General features: G+C 36.3%; 1 protein-coding gene across 1 annotated transcript; it reads left to right on the top strand.

Annotated features, from left to right (window-relative positions):
- The first annotated feature begins 579 nt into the window (after positions 1-579).
- On the top strand, positions 580-9,620 carry LOC121891059 (tetraspanin-8-like). Its single transcript, XM_042403791.1, has 9 exons — positions 580-773; positions 3,148-3,219; positions 3,305-3,421; positions 4,703-4,777; positions 5,286-5,381; positions 7,862-7,981; positions 8,077-8,112; positions 8,240-8,323; positions 8,914-9,620. Exons 1-9 carry the CDS (start codon positions 714-716, stop codon positions 9,052-9,054), a joined length of 801 nt encoding a protein of 266 aa, XP_042259725.1. The 5' UTR covers positions 580-713; the 3' UTR covers positions 9,055-9,620.
- Positions 9,621-13,402: the final 3,782 nt, after the last annotated feature.

Below are 13,402 nucleotides of genomic sequence, written 5' to 3'. Positions count from 1 at the left end.
CAACAATTTGTCAGTTAATCGATTAGTTGTCAACAATTATGATTTCTCTGATTCTAGCTTCTTAAATGTGAATGTTTTCTGGTTTCTTTAGTCCTTCATGGCAGTAAACTGAATATCTTTGGGTTGTAGACTGATGGTTGGGACAAAACAAGACATTTCTGGTTGCATCTTTGTTTGCATCTTTGCATCTGTGACATGACGGACAGGATTAATTGATAATGAAAATAATCGTTAGTTGCAGCTTTAAACCTTTTTAATGTTTCATATCTGCTGAAATAGACTTAAAAAATTATTTTCCAACCACATCTGGGTAATTCCCCAGATGTGAGTGGTTTTCGGGGGGGTTCATGTTGAACATAACACCGCCCGTCCTGTCTACAATCCCAAACAGCCTTAACACACACACACTCGAAATACGGAAAATTCCGTTTGTCTTCCCGGAGTACAGCCTCTCTCTACTTCTCTCCAACCCCTTTTTGTTCAATAACCACCGGAAGTCTCCATGTAGGACATCTAAACAGCGCCCTCCCCCCCCCCCCCCCTTCGTCATTTACTGGAAGCACCGCCCTGCCCTTGCCGGGCTGTCCCTACTCCCTAAAGTAGCCCACCCCCTCCGGATCCCTCAGTTTACGTTCCTGCCGTCGAAGCTGCGCAGCGCACCAGAACTGAAAACACAAGTACTGTATTTTTTTGTAGTGTTTTCACCGCTAAACATGGCGAAAATCAACCCCTGCCTCAAACGGACCTTCACCATCTTCAACATCATCTTCGCGGTGAGTTAGCGCGTTTTAAAAACCGTTAAATATGGCGCCTTTGATCAATAAAAAAAGTGCGTAGATGAGGTGGGAATCTGTCAGGCCGCCCAGGTTTAAGACATGTTGAGACTTATTTTAACGATTTATATATGTTTAAGCACTTAAATCAGCCTTAAAGTAGCAGGTTTACTCAGCAGAAATGTTTTAAAATGAGAAAAGTAACCGAATGGTTTAGTTATTAATATTAAAGTTACCTTCGTTTCAGGAGGAGCATAGAAAGGGTTAACAAACAGGTTAAAGTTATTAATACGTTTCTTCTACGTTAAAAATGATCGATTCGATAAGTATTGAAACGTTTTCAGCACAAATGTGTTTCTACAAGATAAATAATGTCAATAAAGTGCAGTCACTCCATATTAAAGCCACAGGACGGTTTGTGTTATGAAACTTGAAAAAGAAAATGTCATTAATTTTGTCCTTAACGTTACATATTATCTACTATTTATTTATCTTTACGAGGCTATTACTTGGTTTTTGTGTTGTTTTTTATAGCTAAAATGTGTTTGTTTGTTTTTTTAAAGGTTGCCCGGGTATTGTTTACGTTGTTTGTTGCTAGGGCTGCATGCAAAATGTTTGGTTTTTTTGTTTTACAATGCAAAAATAATGATAATAATAATGATAACGTGAAAATGGCGTCTTTTTTTAACCTGAACAGGTTTCATTTAAAGTAAATTAGGAACCGAAAGAATCGAGCTGCAAAACGTCACATTTTAGAAACTAAAACCATCAAATGTTCGACATTTTTTCTTGAAAAGTGACTTTAATGATTGTCAGAAGAGTTTTTGTTTTTTTTTAGTTACTTGTATTTCTGTTGTGGGTTTTCTCTGCTTGTTTCCAGTCAGCTGAGGGCAAAACAACAATTAAAGTTAATAGAAAGCAGTCGTTTGTTTAGTTTTTTTCACTCCGTCTCTTTAATTTCTGGTGTTTTTTTTTCATAAACGCTTCCTGTAATTGAGCTGGTTGTCTCTGTGGTTTGTCTGTTAAAACCAGTCTGAGTCTTATCTGAGCTGATTTCCTGGTTACCAGTGACTTACTTTCAGTTCTCATACAAATCGTCTCTTTTTGTTGCATAAACAGGATTTTCTGGTTGCACAATCTTCAGATTAGAGCCTTTCCATATTGATAATGAGTTGTGTTTTTTTTTTGTTTTGTACAGAGCGGTACATTTAAACAGTGTAGAAATAAACTCGCTTTTGGACAAACTGTAATGTTTACAGTTTCTAAACTGTAATCATATCTTTGGCATTTCCGCACTATTGTTTCATGAGTGCTTATTGGCCAATAAGGACACCATGATGACCCTGACAGAAAATTAAGGAATGATATCTGGTTAAATACAGTTTCCCTGTTATTGATTGTGCAAATTCAAAACTAGAGCTGCAACAATTATGTGATTAATTGATTAGTCGGTTGTTAGGAAATGGATCAGCAACTATTTTGATAATCGAATAATCATTTTTGGAAATTTTTTACACTAAAAAAGGCCAAAAATGTCCCAGTTTCAGATTGTCAGACATGAGGATTTTAAGCTTTTCTGTGCCGTATGTATGTGTGTATATAAATTTATACAAAATGGGGAAACTGATTATTTTTGGATTTTAAACAGTTGATCAGATCATTTGAAGACTTTACAGTGAACCATTTTTCACTATTTTCTGGCATTTTACAGACAGGACGATTAATTGTGAAAGTAATCAGCAGATTAATGGATAATGGTGATAATCATTAGTTGTAGCCCTAAATTGATTTAACTGCTTTAAGTTTCTTGGGCAAGAAAAAATGGTTCCAGCTTCTTAACTGTGAATATTTTCTGGTTTCTTTAACCTTCTATGATTGTAAATCATTTTAGGTTACATCTTGGGTTTTGGGAAACTGATAATTTCCTATTAATTGGCCAAATTGATGTCTTCAAATGTCTTGTTTGTCCAACCAACAGTCCAAAACCCAAAAATAATCAGTTCACTGACACAGAAGATGAAGAAAACCATCAAATTCTCACTTTCGAGAAGCTGCAACCAGCAAATAATTTGGCATTTTTGCTTAAAAATGACTAAAACGCTTATTCAGTTACCAAAATAGCTGCCAGTTGTTGAATGACTCATCAATTAATCGACTAATTGTTGCAGCTCTAAATGTTTCCCAACTTTTTGGGCGTCTTGTGACCTCAGTGTTTCTAACATTCTGGCAGATTTATTCACTGATCTCTTCAGACGTGGATGATGATCTGTTTTACCTTGTTGACGTACTGCGATACTTATTGTGTGCTTTTACTCGTTTTGGTGTTGCAGCAGCTCAGCACGGATCTAATCGAGCTCTTTTCTTGTCGTTTCAGATTATCGGCGGATTCATCATCGGGCTCGCTCTGCTGTCTCAGGTCCTCACCAGCGTTAATGGAGGAAACGACGTAAGAAACTGACAAACAGAAAGAAATAGCTCCGGCTCTAAAAAAAAACAAATATTAACCTGTCAATCATCTCTTCTGCCTCCAGCTGGACGGTCGCACCACCGGCCTCATCGTCCTCTACGTGGTGGGCACCATTACCATGGTGATCGCCATCCTGGGAGCCTATGGAGCCCATAAGGAGAACAAAGTAGCTCTGATCGTGGTGAGTACAAAGATCAGCTGATGAAACCAGTTTCATCATACAGCAGCTAGAAGAATCTCCCAAAAGACTAGAATTAGTGACTTTATCTTCCTAAAACAGGCAGACATGAGTATGATGAATTTTAATATTCAGGTCATCTGTGACGTTTGCTGCTGCAGCTTTGAACACAAACAGGACAAAGTCTGAAGTGAAAATAAATTGTGAGCCGGAAGGTTCGTGTGGTTTCTTAATTTCCTGTTGTTAACGTCAAGAGCAGCACGTTTGTTCTTGTATGTACTGTCCTGTACTATTCGTTTCCTCTCTGCCACTAAAAAAAGCTTTAAAGTGTCTCACAGACGATAATAAGACAGAACAAACGTAAAACATTTAGAGATTCATGCACACGAGAAACAGAAATGATGAAAGTGTAAGAAAAAGGTTTAAAAAACTTTAATATTGTGAAATGAAAACTAGATTAAAGAACTAGATCAATCAAGACAAATACAATTGATAAGAGGAGAAAGTATAAAACTTTTACAACACAAATACAATAAAATAAGTGAATAGAATAAAGTTTGTCTAATAAAATAATTCTTAGTCAAAGGTCAGGCTAAAGATATCAACACTTCAGCTGCTCTCAGCCAATAAATCTGGTTCTGGTTGGTTTTCTAAGAGAAACGCTGTGTACTGTAATTATTCTTCCCTTAAAAAAAATCCCAAATTAGCACATTTTCAGTCCCAACAGGATCTCGTAGAGTCTAGTTCTGAATTTAAGCTGCTTTCCTGGAACTCTGTGATGCAATTTGTGGATTTTTTTTTCGGTGTCGTTGTGTAATTGAGGTCATCGTTACACAATCCCAAGAAATAACCCACGTTTTCATTTTCATTTCCTCAGCATGTAGAAGGTATTGAAAAGTCCTGAATAGTTAGTTATAAAATGTGTTTTAATGTAATTTTAGCAAGTCTGACTGTAAAATAAATGAATAAAAATCTCCAGTTCTGTTCTGTTCTCAGTTATCTTTTGACTGGTTAATCAATCATTCATCCACGTGCAGCTCATCAATAATGATTGATTAGTTTTATTATTGGGAATGATTGTTATAAACTGCCAGGAAGTGATGACAAAAATGTGACATTTATTTCACGTTGCACCTTGTAGATAATTGCATCCGTCATCATCATTAATGGTTTTTATTGATATATTTAACACTTATTAAATCGCATTGATGTGATTATTTAAAAAGTCTTAAATGTAACTTGGTGAAGCTGCAGATTAAAGCGTCTTCTTGTGTCTCTCTACAGTTCCTGGTTTGTATGGTGGTCGGAAGTCTGCTGATGCTTCGGACCGGAGTCCCCGCCGCCGCCGCCCGTCCCAGGGTAACGACCCCGACACTCTACCGTTGACTGTATTCACCACCACACCGATAATCACAACAGGACCAAAAACACACTCATGACACACCGAACCAGCTCAGGGTCTCATTTAGAGCTGCAACTAACGATTATTTCCATTATCCATTAATCTGTCAGTTATTTTCTCAATTAATCGATCGGTGGTTCAGAAACCAGAAAATATTCACATTTAAAAAGAAAATGACTCCAAACTATTGATCGATTATCAAAATAGTTGAAGATTAATTTAATATTTGGCAGCTAATTGATTCGACTAATAGTTGCAGCTTTAGTCTCGTTCTTGAAAGTAACACTAAGAACATTTCCAACAACAACACAACACCAATATAATTCAAGTTGCCACTAACGAGTATTTTCATTGGCGATCAATCAGATGATTTCTTAGTTACTGGTTTATGTGGGATGATGGTTTTCTTTAGTCTGGTCTGTGTGTATTTGATCCATATAGTCAAAATAAACTGTGTTTGTGTAGATCAGAGGAGTGTTGGAGGAGAAATTTCATCAACTTCTGCCTTTGGACAAAGCTTCAGAGGATGTGAAAGACATGGCCGACACCCTGCAGAGACAGGTAAGATCAACCGTCGTCTTCAATCAAAGGATTTATTCAACTGTGCAGTGCAACAGCTGCTCTTAGAGACAATCATTTCATGTGATAATGTAAGTTAAAATAATATTTGATATATATATAAATGCAGGTAAAGTATTATTTCTTCTGTCATCTTCAGTAGATCACCTTCTTTTCTTTCTTTCTAAAACTCTTCATGAAAAACAGAAAATTCAATCAAAGACAAATGTGACGTTAAAATAAAGAAATGTGGAAAAAGCGTCAAATTATTTTGTCTTTGTTTCAACTAATCGTTGCAGCGCTACAAGAAGTTTTATTTAAAAAAAACTCTTAAAACATTCGACTCTTCTACAGTTAATAAAAGCAAAACAGTCGAACTTATTTAAACCACATTTACGTCTAAAAGAGCAAATATATGGATGATTGATGGTAAATCAATATAAACATCAAAATAAAGGTAATTTTTATTAGTCTGTAGAAACGGATCCATAACAAGAAATGTTTTTTTTTAAAGGCTTTTATGTCCTTTTAAGCATTCGGTGCATGTAATTACTTTTGGAGGCTTCAGTTTATAATCTAATCTGTTAAACTTTCAAACGCGGTTCAACTTCTGTTTCTTTAAAACAAAACGTCTCTGGAGGAGTTTGGTTTCTCGCTCTACATCTGCCGCCCCGCCCTGCAGGTCTTTTGTTTTCCAGCCAGCAGGCTGTTGTTGACAGACTGGTTTCCACTCAGCAGGTGTGGCCTGAGCCCTCCTCTGATTGGCCCGGCTGGCTGACAGGTGTGTTGTCGGGCAGAAATGCAAATGAGTCCGATGAGAGTCAAGTGCTGTCAGGAGGAAGATTGATTTTATTGCGATTGGAAAGGAGAGTTGGAGAGTAGAAACCATTTCTGACTGGATTCTCTCTTTGTACTCGGCAGCTTCCACATTCAGTGTTCTTGAAAATGAAATATTAACAAGAAGAGGAACTGAGATATTGTCAGTGCGGTTGACAAGTTCCATAATTTCAACTTTCGACTTCCATGACTTTTTTTTTTCCTTGTACATTTTGGTGCAGTTGAATCTTAAGCTTGTTTAACAACACTGTAAATAAAACTTTTACTGCTGGTGAAAAACTCCAGAAGCACAAAGATAAAATAACCAACTTAACATCGTTCGTTGAGGTGAACATTTAATCATCAATCTGTCCATATTTTCAGGCAGCAGCAAGAGTCCTGATGTTATTTATAAGGCGCCGAATCACAACAGAAGTGATCTCAGGTCTAGACTGAACTCTTTCATTTACAGAGACCCAACATTCCCACCGTGAGCAGCGCTCGGCGACGGCGGCGAGGAAAAACTCCCCTTTGTGACGCAGTTTGTTTAAAACCACCATCTGTGGTGAAGCAGGTGGAAACTTCTGTCCTACTTTCAGGTGTCGAAGCGAAGCGTCTTTCTCTCTCTCTCTGTTGTGAGTTCTCATCTCAGTGGACGAGGAGAAAACCATCATAATCATAAAGTCATATTCAGAGCTGTACGAGCCGCTGCCTTAAAAGTCTGAACCGTACATGACAAAACAAACAGGTTTTTCTTTTCTAGATAAAACTTTTATTTGGAATAAATGTGCTTCAGTGACATCTAGTGGCAGCTACAGGAAACTACAACACAAACCTAGTTTTTAAGGTTTAGATCAACTTTTATTATTATTATTATTATTGTTGTTATTGTTGTTATTATTATTATTCCAGATGGAAACTGGTTGGCAGTTTTTGCACAAATTTAACACAATAAAAACTTCACCAAAAAAAGTTTAACAGGATTCCTCGAACAAAACTCTTAATTTTACTATTTGAATCTTACAAAAACTAGACGGTGCATCTCAATTTTTAAATATTTTGAAATAAATAGTGTGCAAAAAATCCAGGTAACCATGGCAACAAAACCTGGTAACGGTTAACATAATGAAACTGACTTTTCCGTTGTAGTGGCTGCAGTGAAACTTGCATTTAAATAACAAACAAAAGAACAGCAAGTGATAAAGTAATTAAATTTGCCAATAAACACATTTTCTTTTTGTTTTGTCTTTAAAGTATGAATTAATAACTGAATTTTACGATGAAAACGTAAAATTAATACAAAAAGAAATTTACATTTTACTTTTTTAACTTTAAAGTTACAAATTCCTTTCACAGTCTGTCTTCATTTGTCTCCTATTTAAACGTTTGCAGTCGCTCTATCATGGTGGCTCTATAATCAATTATTACTCAGTGTTCCCACCTGATCAATGATCCATATTGAGGTAAGAAAAGACGACATCGACCTGTTTTTGGAGGCAACATTGATGAGATTTACGTGATATTTTCAGCTCTTTTTTTTTATGGAGAAAAACAAAACCGCGTCTCATCTTTTCTTCTTCTTCTCCTTCTTGTCAGACAGGAAAACAGCATCACTCTCTGATCAATAACCTTCCCGTCTGTTTCTTCTTCTCTTGTTTTTTTTTTAGCTGCACTGCTGCGGTCTGTTCAGCTATGAGGACTGGGAGCAGAACATCCCCGACTCCTGTCTGTGCAACGACGTGGAGCAGAGTGAGGGAAAGTGTCAGAACGTGCAGACCAGCTACAGAGTGAGTTAAACAAACACCGTTAACTCCTAAACTATGTTTTTAAATGCTGGTAACTAACGTTTGTTTGTTTTTGTTTGTTTTTCCGTCTCTTTCAGTCTCTCTTGCTGCCGACAAAGTCCGTCTACATCAAGGTGAGCGGAGCCAAACCCGCATCAATTTCACAAAGATCTTTTTTAATTTTAGAGAAGCTGTTAAACTGCTGATGTGAAAGTGAAATATTATTTAAAAGGTTTTTTTTTTCTCTCGTCTCACCTTCAGTCCTGCTTCCCCATCGTCATGTACTACATCCTGATGGTCGCTGACATCATGATCGGTGTCGTCTTCACTCTGGCTGTGCTGGCGGTGAGTGTTAACGACGTCAGAAAGAGAGAGAATTCACCAAGGAGGGAAATGTTCAGATTACGTTAGCTTAGCTTAGCATAAAGACTGGTAGCGGGGGGAAACTGCTAGCCCGGGTCTCTGTGGACACGTTATATTTATTTATTTACTGCGTACACGAACAGAAAAATAAAAACAATACATTTTACTTGATAACGGATCGTAAATAATTTCCCAAAATGTTGAAATAATCAGTTTTATGTGAATATTAGTCATAAAGTAACAAAAACAGGACTTCCTTCTGCTTTTTTGTGAATTTGGAGGATTGATTACAGCAAGAAAAACATGTTTTATTGTCATTTGGGCTCCTTGTTTTAAGACGGACAGGAAAAATTATGAAAATTATGAAGGTTGAGTAAAAAGTCGGGCGTCATAGAGACGAGAGAGATGATGTGATTTTGTTTAAATTTGAGGACAACGGCGCTCAGTTTCTCCTCGAAGACGTTCGTGCTGTTTCACTCTGTTGTTCACGTTAAAAGAATGAAAAGACTGTCTGGCGTACTGTTTTTCTTTTCATCTGCGATATTAACCGGACTTCCCGTGTCTCCCCGCAGCTGCTCGGCATGATCCTGTCCTCCATCATGATCTACCAGATGCGTCACCCCGAAACCCCCGCCGTGCTGATGACGGTGCCCGCCATCTTCACCTCGGGGCCTCCCAAGTACCAGGAGCTGCACAACCCTCCCGCCTACTAGAGGAGCCTCCTGCGTCTTGTGTCGCCAGCTCCGTTTAACAAGTTCAGGATGTTGTTGTTGTTGGTTTTTTTTATGTTGTTTATGTTTGTTTCTCCTTGATTTTGAGGCTGTAGAAGCAATGAGACGATCCAAAGTGCCTTAAATGACTGTGAGGACGTCTGACTGTGGACGCCGCTGAGATCAGTGGCAACACGATGAAAGAGATAAAAACACCACTGGGTTTAATGGTCTAATGAGGAGCTGCTCAAAAAGATCTGCAGTGAGATTAGAAGCTGCTCTTTTTAAACAAATTTCTTTACAGTGAATCTTATTTGTATTTTTTTTTTTTTGGTCAGAATCTGCTGTTTTAATACGACCAGAGAGGAGCGTTAGAACCGTCTTCTTTTCTCTCTCGATCAACGAAATGTTAACTTTAAGATCAATAATTTCATTTTCTGACTGTTTTTAATGTCGTAATCTAACATTTAACAAGCTGCAGCTAAGTTTCAAAATCAGACACCAAACCGGCTCCTTTTTTAAACCTAAACGAGACTTAAACGTGTTTCTCGTCTCATTTGTAAAGAGAACGCTCAATGAATATAAAAGGTAACGAGTACGAGCCAATCAGAGGCTGAGTAGGGCGGGTCTTCGCTGAATGTGCCACCGCATCATTTGAGGTTAATCCAACAGTTTATGCTTGTTGAGAAACGTTAATACGCAGTAATGTGATATTTTTAACAATAACTAAAAGTAGAATCCGTCTGATCTGTAAAATCAGTTTAAGTGATGAAAGTTTTTGTCGTGAAAACAGAATAATTATTTTTCTTGTGATCGTTAAGAAACCGAAGAGGAAAAAAAACAACAAACCCTCCTGACGTCCTCTCTGGTCTTTTTCTGTGACACACAAACTTCATTTTGTTTTGCTGCAGTTTCTTTGCGCTTCACACAAAGCAAAAAAAACAAAAAAAAACAAGAGAAAAAGGACTTTTCTTCAACTTTTCCCATTCGGTGTCTTGGATGTTGATTATATAAAAGCCATACCTGAAGTGCCAAAAACTTTTGCTTTGTTGGTTGTTTTTTGCCCTGCAGAAGCTCTTAAATCAAAGTTTATTAATATATTTTTGACAGCAAAAAAAACTGAAGAACAGAAAGATTTGAATCCATCAGCAGCACGTTCGCCTCAGTCACATTTAGTTTTTTAAATAAAGTGTTTATCCTTCACTTTGTGTTAGTGAACATCACAGTGAGTCGTTTCTTTCATATATTTGTACTTAATACTCCACGTTTTCCCCGTCAGCACCATATAAACACATCTTCCTTTTATAAACTGAGCACTGTGTTTAAACTTCCTGTTGAGTTCAAACTATTTGTTTGTTTTTTTTTTACAATGAAAAGGGAGAAATGATGTCTAAATCTGGAGCAAAGGGAAATAATTGTGTGTGTTCTTTTAATTTCTAATTCTTCAGTTGTGAACTGATGACTCACAGAAATAAAAAGAAGATAAAAAAAACTACTCGTGTGTTTTTGTTTGTCAGATACTCGATGAGTTTTAGGATTGACATAAAATAAGAAATGATGAAAGAAATATTGACAACTGTGAACACTGAATACTAAACTAAGACAAACTGAATGGAAATGGAACAATATTTATATAAAAACAGCTTTAAAGTTGTAATTAATAGCACTATCAGTGTTTTTAATCATTTACTAAAGATTAACTAAAGACATAAATAATAACTGGAGTTTTTAAGTGATGATCAGATGAAGTTTTAAACTGCAGCACAGCGACACCTGGTGGTTTTCAGAAGTTACAGCATCATAAAGTGTTAAAAAGTACATTTATTATCAAACACTTGAGTACAATTTTGAGGTTGTTGCACTTGAATATTTCTGATTTACGCTTTAATATTTCCACTGCAACACATCTCAGAGGGAAATGTTGTATTTTTTACTCCACTTCATGTATTTAACTGCTAGTTACTTTGATTTTACACATAAAAACACATCATTCACTTATTAATTACGATGTATTATTACAGATTAAAGGCTTGTGTGCTTGTGTTTGTGTTCTGCTTCAGCAGCTCATTCAAGAAAAGTCTTTAAAGTAATATTAAAAGATTAATTGGAATCTGAATTAATTAATTTAATGCAAATTATAACAGATTATTAATTTCAGTTCTCTGGTTGCAGCGTCTCCAATGTGAAGATTTATCTGCTTTTCTCTGATAATATCTTTAGGTTTTGTCCGATAAAACAAGATATTTGAAGACGTCACCATTTTTAATCTGTGTTTTAACATTTCATACAGTAAACAATTAACAGCTTCATCGATAAAAATAATCGTGACTCCTTTCTTAACGAAACAACTTGAAACATTCAGAAACTTGTAGATGACCAATCTATGGATCTGGACTTTAAAACATATAAAAACATAATTCTGGTGATTTTCTATATTTTTCTTATTGTTTTCTTATCGTTGTGTCGTAAACCTCCGTTGTTGTCCAGAAACTATTAAAAACACGTCAGTGAGTCACAGCGCTGCACTGGGTGACATGTTCCTCCATCATGAAGAGTTTGATCACGTTAGTTTGTTCATAAACGGCTCCAAACACTAATAACAGTGATCGTGTTTTCAGTCTCTGGAGAGTAGTTCTGTGTAAACGTGAATCATTTGTGAAAATAAATTGCACGTTAACTTGTTTTTTCTTCTTTCCTCTCCCATTAATCATCTCACGACCCCTCAGATTTATCTGCTGACCCTTTGGAGGGGCCCGACCCCTAGGTTGGGAACCACTGGACTAAACTAGCTAACTGTATATAAAGTAGTGTAAACTAGCTCCACCTCCAGCAGCTACAACAGTAACATGCTGCTCTAACACTGATGCTTCACTATTAATAATCTAATGATGTCATATATAATAATATATCAGTCAGAGGGACCAAACCACTACTTTTACTGCAATACTTTAACTACATCAAGCTCATAATACTTATGTACTTTTACTGCAATACTTTAACTACATCAAGCTCATAATACTTATGTACTTTTACTGTAGTTTTACTTGTAAAAGAGTATTTTTATTTTGCTGTATTGGTACTTTTACTCCTTCCAGTGTTCAGTATCAGGTTTAGTTTGGAGATTTAAGGGGTTTTCATGGAGGGTCCTTAAAGAGCTTCCAGGAGGTTTTAAATTGTATTTTTATTGAAATAAAAACTATGCAGGAACAAAGACGGTTATCAAGAAACAGAACTGTTTGTCGATAACCGTCTTCATATCTCACCTTTACCTGATGCTTAATAATTAATTTACTGAACAAACATAAAAGTGGATGATCACAAAGGAACATTTATAGCAGGATGTAGTCACAAGATTATTTGCTTATTTCCACATCAAGCAGTTACGGAGCAACATTATCATTCATGTGGAGTCATGTTTCTGTCCAATATTCACTCTCTTTTAGCTCTGTTTTTGTTCTCCACCAACTCCTGAGGGAAATATGTGGCTCTTTAGCTGCTAAATGCTCACCAGTATGTTCACCAGCTAGTCTAAGTTAAGTATTTTACACAACAGCATTGGAACTGCAACATACAATTACACACAAAAAACAGATGTACTGTATTTAGTGTGTATAATGGAGTATTTTTGCATTGTTCTATTGGTGCTTTTACTGCAAATATTGTTACGCTGCTGTAAATTCAACATATCAACTTAAAACGTGATGATTTGTCTGTTATGTTAATGTCACTTATTGGAGGTTTATCATGATGTAGACCCAACGTTTCATTCTGAAGGTAAAACCTCCAAATCCTCCTCAAAACATTTACTTCCTGTTCAGATTGTCGACACGTTTTCTCAGATTATAATCCACGTTTTAGCACGTGACCCTCCGTATGTTTGTGTCTACGACCCTGAAAACGTCTGATGTCGACGCTTGAAAAATGAATCCAAAAAAACAGAAAAACCTGCAATTTAAGAATGAAGATGAAAGTTTCAACTGAGCTCTCGTCATTAGTGAATCTCAAAATAAAAATAAAAAAAAGGGACAGTGCATCAGAAATAACGACAATGTGTGCGACACCTCGATGCGTTGTGTAAATAGTTATAATTGTTCTATTATCTTTACAAAACACTTTGACACGAGCAGTTTAAAAAATTACATTTCCAAAAAAAGTGTGCTGATTTTTTTCTCCTTTTCAACCACATTTTTTTTTTTTTTTTATAGTTTTTTCATTATTCCATAAAGAACAAGACAGTACATCGTTTATTTTCTTCTTCTTCTACACTTGTTTGTGCAGATTTTCCCCAAAGTTTTTTTTTTTTCCTTAAAGGCAGATAAAACGTCCAGTACGTCTTTTTTTTTGTTTTGTT

The sequence above is a fragment of the Thunnus maccoyii genome, chromosome 23, assembly GCF_910596095.1.
Source record: "Thunnus maccoyii chromosome 23, fThuMac1.1, whole genome shotgun sequence".
Taxonomy (NCBI): domain Eukaryota; kingdom Metazoa; phylum Chordata; class Actinopteri; order Scombriformes; family Scombridae; genus Thunnus; species Thunnus maccoyii.
Note: the sequence above shows the minus strand (reverse complement) of the source record. Positions and strands in the feature narration are given on the sequence as shown.